The sequence below is a fragment of the Rhipicephalus sanguineus genome, chromosome 4, assembly GCF_013339695.2.
Source record: "Rhipicephalus sanguineus isolate Rsan-2018 chromosome 4, BIME_Rsan_1.4, whole genome shotgun sequence".
Lineage (NCBI taxonomy): Eukaryota > Metazoa > Arthropoda > Arachnida > Ixodida > Ixodidae > Rhipicephalus > Rhipicephalus sanguineus.
In genome coordinates, this window is record NC_051179.1 from 140,963,544 (window position 1) to 140,975,881 (window position 12,338).

Genomic DNA, 12,338 nt, shown 5'->3' on the forward strand with positions numbered 1-12,338 from the left:
CGCCGTAGTGGAGGGCTCCGGAAATTTCGACCACCTGGGGTTCTTCATCATCATCATCATCAGCATGTCTACGCCCACTGCAGGGCAAAGGCCTCTCCCATGTTCCGCCAATCAACCCGGTCCTGTGCTTTCTGCTGCCACGTAATACCTGCAAACTTCTTAATCTCATCTACCCACCTAATTTTCTGTCTCCCCCTCACGCGTTTGCCATCTCTTGGAATCCAGTCAGTTACCCTTAATGACCACCGGTTATCCTGCCGACGTGCTACGTGCCCGGCCCATATCCATTTCTTCTTGATTTCAACTATGATGTCCTTAACCCCCGTTTGTTCCCTCACCCACTCTGCTCTCTTCCTGTCCCTTAAGGTTACACCTATCATTTTCCTTTCCATCGCTCGCTGCGTCGTCCTCAATTTAAGTTGAACCCTCTTTGTAAGTCTCCAGGTTTCTGCTCCGTAGGTAAGTACCGGTAAGATGCAGCTGTTATATACCTTCCTCTTGAGGGATAGTGGTAGGGTTCTTCAACGTGCACCTCAATCTAAGTAATATAAGTACATGGGCCTCAGGCATTTTCGCCTCCATCGAAAATTTATATATATATATATAATATATATATATATATTGTGGGTTCTGGGCTTGCTGCGTCCCGTCCGTAGTTAAAGCAAGGGAGACGGAGGCTTCAACTCGTAACAGACAACAATTTATTTAACTCTACGCTGCATACGGCGGGGTCGGTCCAGGCACACGAGACGACGAGGCGACGACCATGATCGGCGGCAGCAGCAATCGGCAAGCGCGGGTGGCAGCATCCGTCCTTCCTGGCGTCCCAGGCACGTCTCTCCTGGGCGGCGCGCAGGCTGCCCCTTTTAAGCCGCGCAGCTGGGCCACGCGCACCGCCTCTGCGCAGCACGTGGCGCTATCTCGCGATAGCCGGTGGGCGTGGTTCCCACACATCCCCCCCCTCAAAATGACGTGGTGGGGACCGGAGGATGGTCCGGAAAGGCCGGCTGCAGGGACCCTAAAGCATAGCGAGGACAATGAAAACCAGTAAACATTTCCTTCTCGCCACCAACAAAATTATGTGCATTCAACGCATAACAAGGCGAACGGGACATTAAAGTACTTTGGGAAGGCCTACGAATGTTTCCTCCTCCCTCCAAAATTCGTGGAAAAACGGAACTGGAAGAAAGTACAAGTAAAGGGAATGAGTCATTTTCGCAAACCCCTTTTGTCCGTCACCGGGGACGCAGGTTGTACCACTTGCTTGGTGGTGTGGGTGACTGGGTGGCCAAGCCCTGGTGAGGCATATCTGGATCATCAGCTGCTGAGTCTTGCCGTGCATCAAATGGTTTCAGATCTGAGACATGAATAGGGCCACACGCTTGATTAGTTAAGCAATCTTTCAGCATGTACGAGAACCTGGATTTCTGGGTGATTCTATACGGTCCGTCCCACCTGTTAGCTAAGGAAGCGGCAAAACCTTTCGAGGCGTCGCTGAGCGGGTGTGTCCGCTTCAACACCAAGTCCCCAACCTCAAAGCTAACGTTTTGTCGACGCTTGTCATACTGTCCTGCCTTTTCCATTCGGGACACATCGAGGTGCTGTCTGGCTTGTTGTACCGCGTCGGTCAGCCGCTGTCTCAGGTCCCCTGCAAACTTTGAATAAGGCCTTGAAGAAGCGGTTGCACATGTCAAAGCACTGTCCTGCGGAAAGCTCAATTCTTTGCCCAGGTTAAGTTGAGCAGGAGTGAAACCTGTTGAGCGATTAACTGTCGTCCTAGTTGCGAACGCTATTTCTGCCAGTTTCAGATCCCAGTCATTATGACGCTCAGTTTGCGCGACAAGCATAGATTTCAGATTTCGGTTTACCCGTTCCGTGATGTTGGCTTGCGGGTGATACACAGACGTGCGCTTGTGACGGATTCCCAAGGCGTCACAGGAATCCGTGAACACCTTGCTGGTGAAGTACGTCGCGTTGTCCGTGATCAGCTGCGCAGGGAATCCGAACCTCGTGAAGGTTTCGAGAAGGCAGTCCCATACTTTCTGCGAAGTGAGCTTGCGCAAAGGAAACAATTCAACCCATTTCGTGAAATGGTCAGTCACAACAAGCAGATATTGGTTTCGCCGCGGACTCATGGGAAACGGGCCCATTACGTCACATGCAACAATCTGCCATGGCGATGTACTCTCAACTGAATGCATTGTTCCTAACGGTAAACCCCCACGTGGTTTCGCCTTTTGACACACTGAACAGGAACGCGCGTAGCGTAATACATCCTGTTTCAACCCTGGCCAGGTTACCGTACGACACAGCTTCTCGTAAGTGTTCTGCCCTGAAGAGTGACCAGCTAAAGCACTGTCATGGTAGTACTTTATGAACAATTTGCGAAGTTTGCGAGGAATGACAACTCGAAACGGTGACTCCACACTACCATCGTCAACCTGAGGAAAGTACCGGAACAAGAGGCCTCCTTCTCCGAGCAGGTAGCAGTCGGTCTCCTCGTCGCTTCCGGTGTCAGTTGGATCACGAGCCGCTAGCTCTTCCGACACCTTACGACAAAGGCCATCGCCCTGCTGTGCTGCAAGGAGCTCCTGTTTACTCACCAAAGTACCCCAACGTGACTGCATTGTCACAGCTGGTGTCGTAACCGCGCACACTGTTTCCGGCTCGACCTGGGGTTCAATAGACAAAGGTGCACGTGAAAGTGCGTCAGCAACTGTGTTAGTGCTACCCTTCTTGTACTCGATGACATAGTCGTAGCGCTGCAAGGTAAGCGCCCATCGGGCCAATCGTCCCGAGGGATTAGGCAATCGTTTCAGCCAAGAGAGCGCTTGGTGATCAGTCTGAATGACAAACTGAGCCCCGTCCAAAAACATGTCAAACTTCTGTAATGCGAAAATGTTAGCCAGGCACTCTTTTTCTGTTACCGAGTAGTTGCGTTCCGCACCGGTTAGAGTGTGGCTTGCGAAAAAAAGTCACAGTTTCGCCGCAAGGGCGAAGCAATGAATGCGATAGCAAGGAACTAATGCTATACGAAGTGAGGCTCGCCAATGAATACTCTCAGTTTGAACAGCGCTTCTGTTGCAAAGGCGGCCGAATCAGCGAAGGAAACTAGCGTGCTTCAAGTGCCGAGCTGTGACACTTGATAGTTCGCGCTCATCTTCTGTTTGTTCGTTTAGCGGCATCCCTGAGCTCGAGTGACATTCGTACGCGCCGTAACATGAGCGCGGACATCAAGGTGAGAGCGTGAAACATTCCTCTACTCCTCGCCACGAGAAAACCGCGCGAGCAGACAGCGGAAGGGCAAGCTTCTCCCACGCGCAAATATAAGAAGAAGCGAGCGAGCTCGCCGACGACTTTTAAATGCGCCCGTCGGGCTCCTAGCGCCACCTCGCTGGTAATGAAGAAACGCCTATTATCGCCCGCTGTCTCTGAGTCCGTCCAGCGCTAAATGGTGTGTATATAACGCTCGCCGTTAGCTACGTGGAGGATCTGCGTTTCGTGGCGTAGTGGATAGCGCCGCTCGCTGCGGAACAAGAGGTCCCTGGTTCGATTCCGCGCTTCGGAAGCATTTTCTGAATTGTTTTTCTTTGGGGCCTTTATATATATATACATACTTATACATATACGGTGCATGACTGCGGCGACGGCGACGGCGACGGCAAAATCCAGCCGAGAGTGTCCATATAATTGCTATCGCAATAAAAGCAACAGGCCTCAAATCACCTGCGCATTCCTGTAAAAGTACTGCGCCAAGTCCGTAATCGCTGGCGTCTGTCTGTAACACAAAAGGTTTGTTAAGATCTGGCAGCTGAAGGGAGGCGTTACTGGTGATTGCTTTCAGAAGCGTGTCGAAAGCTGCTTGTTGCTCACAGCTCCAGAGCCATTTCGCGCCTTTCGTCAGAAACTGAGTTATTGGTCGGGAGATGTCTGCGCATTGCGAAATGAAGTCACGATAAAAAGCAATCGTTCCGAGAAACCTTTGCAAGCTCTTAGTATTCTGGGGCGGGGGGTAATCCGCAATTGCCTTTAGTTTATCTGGGTTCGGTTTTAGTACGCCGTTGTCGACAACAAACCCAAGAAGGTTGATTTTGTTAGTAGCTAGCTGCAGTTTTCCGGGATGAACAGTTAGACCGGCTGCTGACATGCGCTGTAGCACCGTATGCACGTGTTCAAGATGGTCTTCAAACGTGCGCGAAAACACCGTCACATCATCAAGATACCAAAGTGCATAATTAAACTTTGCATCACCCAAGACCATATCCATCATGTGCTGATAGGAACTCGGGCTATTGGAAAGACCAAAGGGCATGCGCACAAACTCAAACAAGCCTCTATGACATGCGAATGCCGTTTTCGGGATATCGTCAGGGTGAACCTCGATTTGCAGATACCCACGAGAACAGTCGATAGTGGTGAAGAACTTTGCGTTTCCCAGCGCGTAAGTTATGCTGGATATTGCTGGCAAAGGGTAAGAATCTCTAACCGTGACTGCGTTGAGCCTGCGGTAGTCCACACAAAGACGTGCCGTACCATCTTTCTTTGGGGCCAATACCACAGGGAAGGCCCACGGACTGTCCGAGGGTCGTACGGCTCCTGTATCGATCATTTCGTCCAGGGCATTATCGAGAACGGCTCGCTTGTGCTGGCTCAGCGGTCTCGGGTTGCAACGCCATGGTCGGGCGTCGCTGGTATTGATGCGATGCACTAGGACGTCGGTCTTCCCAGGACGTTCCGTAAACATTCCCGAGAACGGTGTCAGCACGGCCTCTAGCTGCTTCCGTTGGTGGTTCGTTCCCGGGAAGTCGCTGAGGGACTGCATGACTGCTGACGGCAGGGTGGTGTGCGTGGCTGCTACGCCTTCCGCGTGTCTTGATACAGGCACGAAGTCTTTCTTCTCCGCAAAGGGTGTTGTCTCGGACTGTCCGTGAAGGCGGTAGCCTCTTGCAGGAAAGTCGAGTGTGAGCCCCTCGTCTGCAAGAAAATCTCGACCGAGAGGCATTGACACTGATAGACCAGGCAAACAAACAAACCGCTGGCGCTTCGTTTTTCCATTAAAGCTTATCCGTAAACGAACACAACCTTCAGCGTTTGATACGTGGCTTGATGCCATTCGCAACTGAACATTTGAGTTACGAAACTTCATCTTTTTAGCTTTACAATTCTCAAGCAACACGTCACCGATTAACGAGATTCCTGAACCGGTATCAAGAAGAGCAGGTACGGTAATGCCCAGCGCTTTAACTTTCATCGTTGGTTCTGGAGACTGCGCCTGCGTTACGCGGCAAACAGAGGGAACGATGACTGACTCACCAGCTTGATGTTCGTCCATTACACGCTCCGGACAGCTTTGCACGCTCCTGGCATTTACGGCCGTGGGCTGCGACACACCGCCAGTGGTTAGTGTCGCCGGGCGAAGCAGTTTCCCGAACCTGCATTCGCGCTACGGCGCGCAAAGCATTGCCGCCTCACATGACCAGTTTGACCGCACTGGTAGCATACGACATGCGTATGTCTGCGTTGGCCAGTTAACCTATCACTGCAATCACGCCTTTCGGCGGAGTGGCTCCCGGAATACCCATAACAGGAGCGCCTGTCGCAGTCGGCTCGCGCAGGACTTGTGAACCCGGCGTATCGGGACTGGGGGTCCGACCGATTATGCTCTTGTATGGCTCGAGTAAGGAGCGAGCGCTCTTGACTATGACGCTGCTCCGCGGACACTTGCTCCCAGGGACAGCTTACCCCTGATACGGTATGCAAAGGGGCCCCGCGCCGCCCTTGCTCACGTGCGAAGGGGTCCAGGGCGCGGGAGGAGATAGCCGTGAATGCGCCTGGGCTCGTCAGGTCGCATGAGGGACTGGCTACGGGGGCGCGCCAAGCTAGTGACGGCTCAAGAGCAGATTGCGGCGCTGGCGGTGGCACGTAAGTGCTCTCAGCTAACAGGGCGTCTTGTACACCGCGGGCCTCCCGTGCGAGGTGCTCAAGGGTTTCGAATGTGCGCCCATAAAGAAATGGCCTGAATCTGGGATGACTCTGTCGAATGACCCGAGCTACTTGGTCCCTTTCCGAGGCAGTCGGTGCTGCTCGGCGATGCAGTTCCTGCATCGTCCGGACGTACTCGAGCAAACTTTCGTCCGGATGCTGGGTTCTTAGTTCGAGCTCACGCTGGACTCGCAGCTCGTACCCAGGGGGCAGAAATTCCTCTCGGAAGCGCTGTTCAAATTCTGCCCTTGTGGTGAAAGGCGTTTGTAGCCTCCACCACCGTCCTGCGGCAGCCCGTAAAGCCAACGGCCGGATTCGAGCCATCACGTGCGCTTCCGAGGCACCGGTCGCTCTGACATACCTGTCTATTTCCTCTAGGAAGTCCGCCACAGATTTCGGTTCGTCGTAACCCGTGTACGTGGGTAGCGTGGCCGGAGGTAGGAGCTGTGCTTCGCCGGCCCGAGTGCCCATGCGGTCCATGACCGTGTTGCACAACTCAGCGACACGCTGAAATGTGTTCAGCTGCTGTGCCAGCAGCTGGTCAGCCTGCTCGTGCGAAGAATCCTGCTCGCCACCGGTAGGCACGATCGTCCCGGACCGGAGGTGCTTTCCGTCGGCCTGCGCCATAAAGAGAAAAAAAAAAAAAAAAAACCCGCGCCACAAAACCACACGCATGAGAGTGCGCTACCCAGAGACTCAAGGAACAAGACGAGGGACTGGACCTACGTCCACCGTGCTATTCCTACGGGCGGGAGCAAAGACCACGTTGGGCGCCAACTGTGGGTTCTGGGCTTGCTGCATCCCGTCCGTAGTTAAAGCAAGGGAGACGGAGGCTTCAACTCGTAACAAACAACAATTTATTTAACTCTACGCTGCATACGGCGGGGTCGGTCCAGGCACACGAGACGACGAGGCGACGACCATAATCGGCGGCAGCAGCAATCGGCAAGCGCGGGTGGCAGCATCCGTCCTTCCTGGCGTCCCAGGCACGTCTCTCCTGGGCGGCGCGCAGGCTGCCCCTTTTAAGCCGCGCAGCTGGGCCACGCGCACCGCCTCTGCGCAGCACGTGGCGCTATCTCGCGATAGCCGGTGGGCGTGGTTCCCACAATATATATATATATATATATATATATATATATATATATATATATATATATATATATATATATATATATATATATATATATATATATATATATATAAGCGCACATCTACTCAAAGATCGCTACGGCAACCAGCCCTTTAATATGATTACTAAGAAAAAACCCTACTTTTGGGTGATAACGACATATCGCTCCAGTAAATTAACCGGAACAAACGTGAACAGTAATACTTAACAAGGAGACAAGCGTCAATGTTATTGCAACATGTTCAAAATGGAAAGGAAATGTGCGAATTAAAATGTCTAGGAAACATACAAAGAGATGACGTACTTATAACACACACACAAACAAAGAAAACAAAATGAAACCACGTTATTTAGAATGGCAGAATAGTCAGAACACGTCAACAAGAGACACTTTGTCGGTGAGGACGAAATATACAAACGCATTGACACACACACACAAAAAAGGGAAGTAAATGCACATATAACATCACCAGTAAACTAACACACACGCATAAATACGGGCAGGAAGCAATATACAGCGTGTGTCAGCGTCACTACAATGTGGCATTACTTATAAGCATTGGATTGCGGTCAACTTGTGCTACGAGAGAGAGAGAGAGAAAACGTTATTCCTGTCCTTGCTGGGGTCAAGGGAGGCGGGGGCCGGGAGACTAGCCCTGCCGGAGCGCCTCTTCCTCAGGCGGCGGCCAGAAAATTAGTGGAACACGCGGGTGATTGACAGCCTCAATCTCAGATGGGTTCAAGCAACGATGCTTGACAGGATTCTGATGAGAGGCTTCAAGATTCTTTACAAAGACAGTGCATGTAGTTTAGAGAATGGCTATTTTATTCTATCAAAGCTAAAGTGGCATATGGTTGTGTACTTATGCCACTTCACACACACGCACACAACGAAAGAAAGAAAGAAAGAAAGAAAGAAAGAAAGAAAGAAAGAAAGAAAGAAAGAAAGGAAGAAGCGGATTTAGGCCATTTAGTACAAAGCAGAATACAGTCAGGACACGCATACAAACAGAACACCCAACGGTACAGACGAAGTATGCAAATGCGGGTTGAATTACAGAAAATGAAATACACATATAACGTCACCAGAGCACACTTAGTAATGTTGCGCATGCTCGCGTGTGCGCTTCTATATTCACACTCGCCCTTAGGTAACCAGGTCAGTTTTATTTATTCTTAACCTAAGGACTTACTACTACTATGTTTTCAACAGACGGGTCGTTGTGTGCACGGTAAAACAGAACAAGGACATAAAAAAATCTTTGTTCGGGCGCTGTTTCCTGTGATGTCCTTCATGTTGTGTTATGTCCTATATGACACGTCTAAGAAGCTGTGTTTATGATGGGTGATTTCAAGGGTGATCTGGCTCTTTGCCATTATCAGTGACATGACTGAAAAAAAAAAGCTCTGCACGTAAACGAGTTTTTAATTAAATTTGGTCGTGTAGACCTTTCTGAATTTTTCTTCTTCTTCCTCACTTTTCTCCTAATCGAAGAAGGTTCCATTCTCCGTGAAAACTAGTTCACGTGCTCCCGTACAACATTTTGTTCATGCAATATATCAGATAACTCATTAAAGATAGCCATGTAAGTTGCAAGCATGCCAGTTTTTCTGACTGCTCAGCTTATGTTTAGAATTTTTTTTAAGTGTGACGTGACTGAAGCCCAGAGCGGATCACCGGGTGTAATCTCACGTCTTCATTCGGGACAATACTTGAAACAGACATTATACTAGCACGATAAATCTCAATGTGCAATTTCCCCGCAGGGGCGTCTGCGCGAGCAGGTGTTTGGTGTGTAGCGACACCACGGACCCGAGCTAATGGGGGGTTTCGACCCCTCCCACGCCTAGCCGTGCGTGGCTTTGCCGTGTCCGGGGAAAAGGGGATCCTGGGGGTTGAGTCGGCGCCGGGTGTTTGGACCTTTGAGGCCCCCCGGCAGAGGCAACACACCCCTTTGGCCCCGGCTTCACGTAGACGGCACCCCTGGGCTGACCCACCCAGGGGAAATCGGCGGTCGCCTTTTCCTATCCCCTTCTCTCATCTTTCACTTTCCTATCCTCTTTCCTTGCTGTCCTGTCTCCTATTCGCTTCAGTTACTTCCCAGTTTTCGTAGGCGGCCTGGGTTAACCTTGTGTACTATATCCAGCCTTGGATATATTATATTGGGTTATAGCAGCTATGTATAGCTGGCGTCTGCATGTGTTGACCAAGCATTGTAGCGTCCCCTTGTTGGGCTCGATGGTGGGTGGCTACCATAGCTGCTGAATAATGAAGCATTTAATGGGTACTCATTTCCCCCCACTTTCTGATCGCCCTCTCAAAAGAGGGCGCACCGAAGTGACAGCAAGTTTCCTGACGAACCACAAAGACAACTTTCCTCGGTATCACGTGATACACAGTGAGCAAACCGACATGCCAGCGAGAGGTGTTTCACCTTTTCTTGTCGCTAAATACCTTGAACAAAGGCTAGGACCAGGATATAAGATCACTAAAATGTCAAGTGGAGATCTACTTCTTGAGAATTCTTGCAAAGCCCAATATGAGAAACTCCCCAGCCTTGAGAGATTCGGAGACATTCCTATAACTGTGACTGCACACAAATCAATGAATACGGTCCGTGGTGTAGTGACAGATGATGACTTAATTACACTAAGTGAGGCCGAACTACTGGACGGATGGAAAGAACAAAATGTGCTTGATGTTAAAAGGATCAAGATACGTAGAGATGACAGAGAAATACCAACCAAGCACCTGATCCTCACATTTGACTCAAGTAAGCTGCCAGAACACATTGAAACAGGGTACATGAAAATCCGTGTCAGGGCATACATACCTAATCCGAGACGGTGTTTCCGGTGCCAGAGATATGGCCACGGATCTCTGAGCTGCCGAGGACGACCAACGTGTGCAAAGTGTGCTGAGCACGATCACTCCTCTGACGACTGCAACAACACGCCTCACTGTGCGAACTGCGATGGTGAGCACCCTTCTTACTCTCGATCATGCCCTGCATAGAAAAAGTAAAAGGATATAATAACGTTCAAAGTCAAAGAAAATGTATCGTTCAAGGAAGCACGGAAACGGTTTTCAATAGTTCACTACACTACATACGCCGATGTGACACGCGAGGGGGCAGTGTCACAACGGACAGTGGCTCCCGCCCAGGCCTCACGCAGGGTTGCAGCGGCGAAGCAGCCCCCCACGTGGATGCAGCAGCTGCCGCTCTGCCACCAACAAAGGGCCAGCAGCCTAGCGGCTCGGTGGCCTCAACGGCCTCCTCTCGCGAGTCGAGGCCTAAACCACAACAGTCTGCGCGCATAATGCGCTCATCCAGCGCCTCCAGGGAGGCGATGGATACAACACCAGTCACCTCGACGCCTTTGGTGTCGAACGAGCGGCACCGCTCCCTTGAGCGTGCCGCAACAAGCAAACAACGCATAACCGCTCCTCCAAAAGAAAGTCTTACATAAGATAAATCCTAGTATGCAGAGTACTTTCCCCTCTAGCTCATAATGGCTACACAGATACTGCAGTGGAATGCTAGAGGCCTTCTACGCAACCTAGATGATGTTAGAGAACTAATGAGCAAGTTTAATCCTAAAGTACTCTGTATACAGGAGACACATCTCAAGCCTGAAAACACAAACTTTTTAAATCAACATATCATTTTTCGTAAGGACCGCACTGACAGCCTTGCCTCGTCAGGTGGGGTAGCTATTATCGCAGTAAAGTCAGTTGCAAGCCAGAAGTTACAACTTCAAACTTCTCTAGAGGCAGTGGCCATTCGCGCCATCTTGCTTAATAGGATCACAACTATCTGCTCTCTATATATCCCTCCTGATCAAATGGTACACAAGGCAGATTTTGAAGGCCTAATTAATCAGCTCCCGGAGCCGTTTATGTTGACAGGCGATTTTAATGCACACAACTGGCTCTTGGGAGACTGTCGGTGTGATGCGAGGGGCCGCCTGATAGAGCGGTATCTCTTGAACTCTGGTACATGCCTTCTAAATAAAAAACAACCGTCATACTACAGCACAACACACAATACCTACTGTTCTATAGATCTAGCGATCTGCTCAGCCACTCTTTTACCCTGCTTAGATTGGGAGGTGATTCAGAACCCCTACGGTAGCGATCACTTCCCTATCTGCCTCAAAACCACGGACCAAGACTCCATACCACATAACCCTCAATGGAAAGTAGCATGTGCAGATTGGGAAAAGTTTTTTCGTATAACTCACCTGCGTAGAAATGCTTTTAATGATTCTAACATAAACAATGATATTGCTCATTTTACCGCTTTTATAGTTGATGCTGCATTAGAGTGTATTCCCCTTACAAATGGTGGCACAAGAAAAAAGCGCGTGCCATGGTGGAATGACGAGTGCAGAAATGCGCGCAAAAAGCAAACTAAGGCGTGGAGCTTGCTCCGTGACCATCCAACGGCGGAAAATCTTGAAAACTTTAAACAAGTAAAATCCCAGGGTAGGCGCACTCGCCGTAATGCTAAAAGAGAGAGCTGGGTAAAATATATCTCGAGTATAAACTCATACACACAAGAAGTGAAAGTGTGGAATAGACTGAGAAAATTATCAGATAAGCAGTTCCGCGCTTTGCCCTTTGTTGACGCCGAAGGCAACAGCCTTGAAGACCAGGCAAATGCGCTCGGTGAACCTTTCGAGCGCGTGTCTAGCTCATCAAACTACTCAGCAAGTTTCCGTAAACACAAAGAAATAGCAGAAAAGAAAGCACTGAACCGTAAGCCTAGTAGAGACGAACCGTACAATCGTCCCTTTGGCATGGCTGAGTTTAGAGCTTCCTTGAACAGTTGTCACAAGTCTTCGCCGGGAGCTGACAGAGTCATGTACGTAATGATACAACATCTCCATCCCGACGCGCAGATGGTGCTCTTGAGTATCTATAACAAGATCTGGACCGCAGGATATATTCCTTTAGCATGTAAAGAGGCTATCGTAATCCCCGTCCTGAAAGAAGGTAAAGATCCATCTTGTGCAGCAAGCTATCGGTCAATAGCTCTGACAAGTTGCCTTTGCAAGCTATTTGAAAAGATGATAAATCGCCGGTTGTTGTACTTTCTTGAAACTAATATGCTGCTCGATATGTATCAGTGCGGTTTTAGGGAAGGTCGTTCAACAACGGATCATCTCGTGCGTATTGAGGCCTACATTCGGGATGCCTTTATCCACAAACAGTTTTTCCTCT

At 50.0% G+C, this 12,338-nt stretch overlaps 1 protein-coding gene across 1 annotated transcript; it reads right to left on the reverse strand.

Moving 5' to 3' along the window:
* Positions 1–3,717: 3,717 nt before the first annotated feature.
* On the reverse strand, positions 3,718–6,577 carry LOC125758311 (uncharacterized). The gene is made up of 3 exons (XM_049415353.1): positions 5,787–6,577; positions 4,833–4,974; positions 3,718–3,778 (listed from the first exon to the last, which is right to left on the reverse strand). Exons 1-3 carry the CDS (start codon positions 6,460–6,462, stop codon positions 3,718–3,720), a joined length of 879 nt encoding a protein of 292 aa, XP_049271310.1. The 5' UTR covers positions 6,463–6,577.
* Positions 6,578–12,338: the final 5,761 nt, after the last annotated feature.

Coding starts and splice junctions, on each gene's coding strand:
- LOC125758311 (XM_049415353.1), bottom strand. CDS start 6,462: ATGGACCGCATGGGCACTCGGGCCGGCGAAGCACAGCTCCTACCTCCG. Junction 4,975..5,786: donor CGCCCTGGACCCCTTCGCAC/GTGAGCAAGGGC, acceptor ATTTTCTTGCAG/ACGAGGGGCTCACACTCGAC. Junction 3,779..4,832: donor GCCACGCACACCACCCTGCC/GTCAGCAGTCAT, acceptor TTTGTGTTACAG/ACAGACGCCAGCGATTACGG.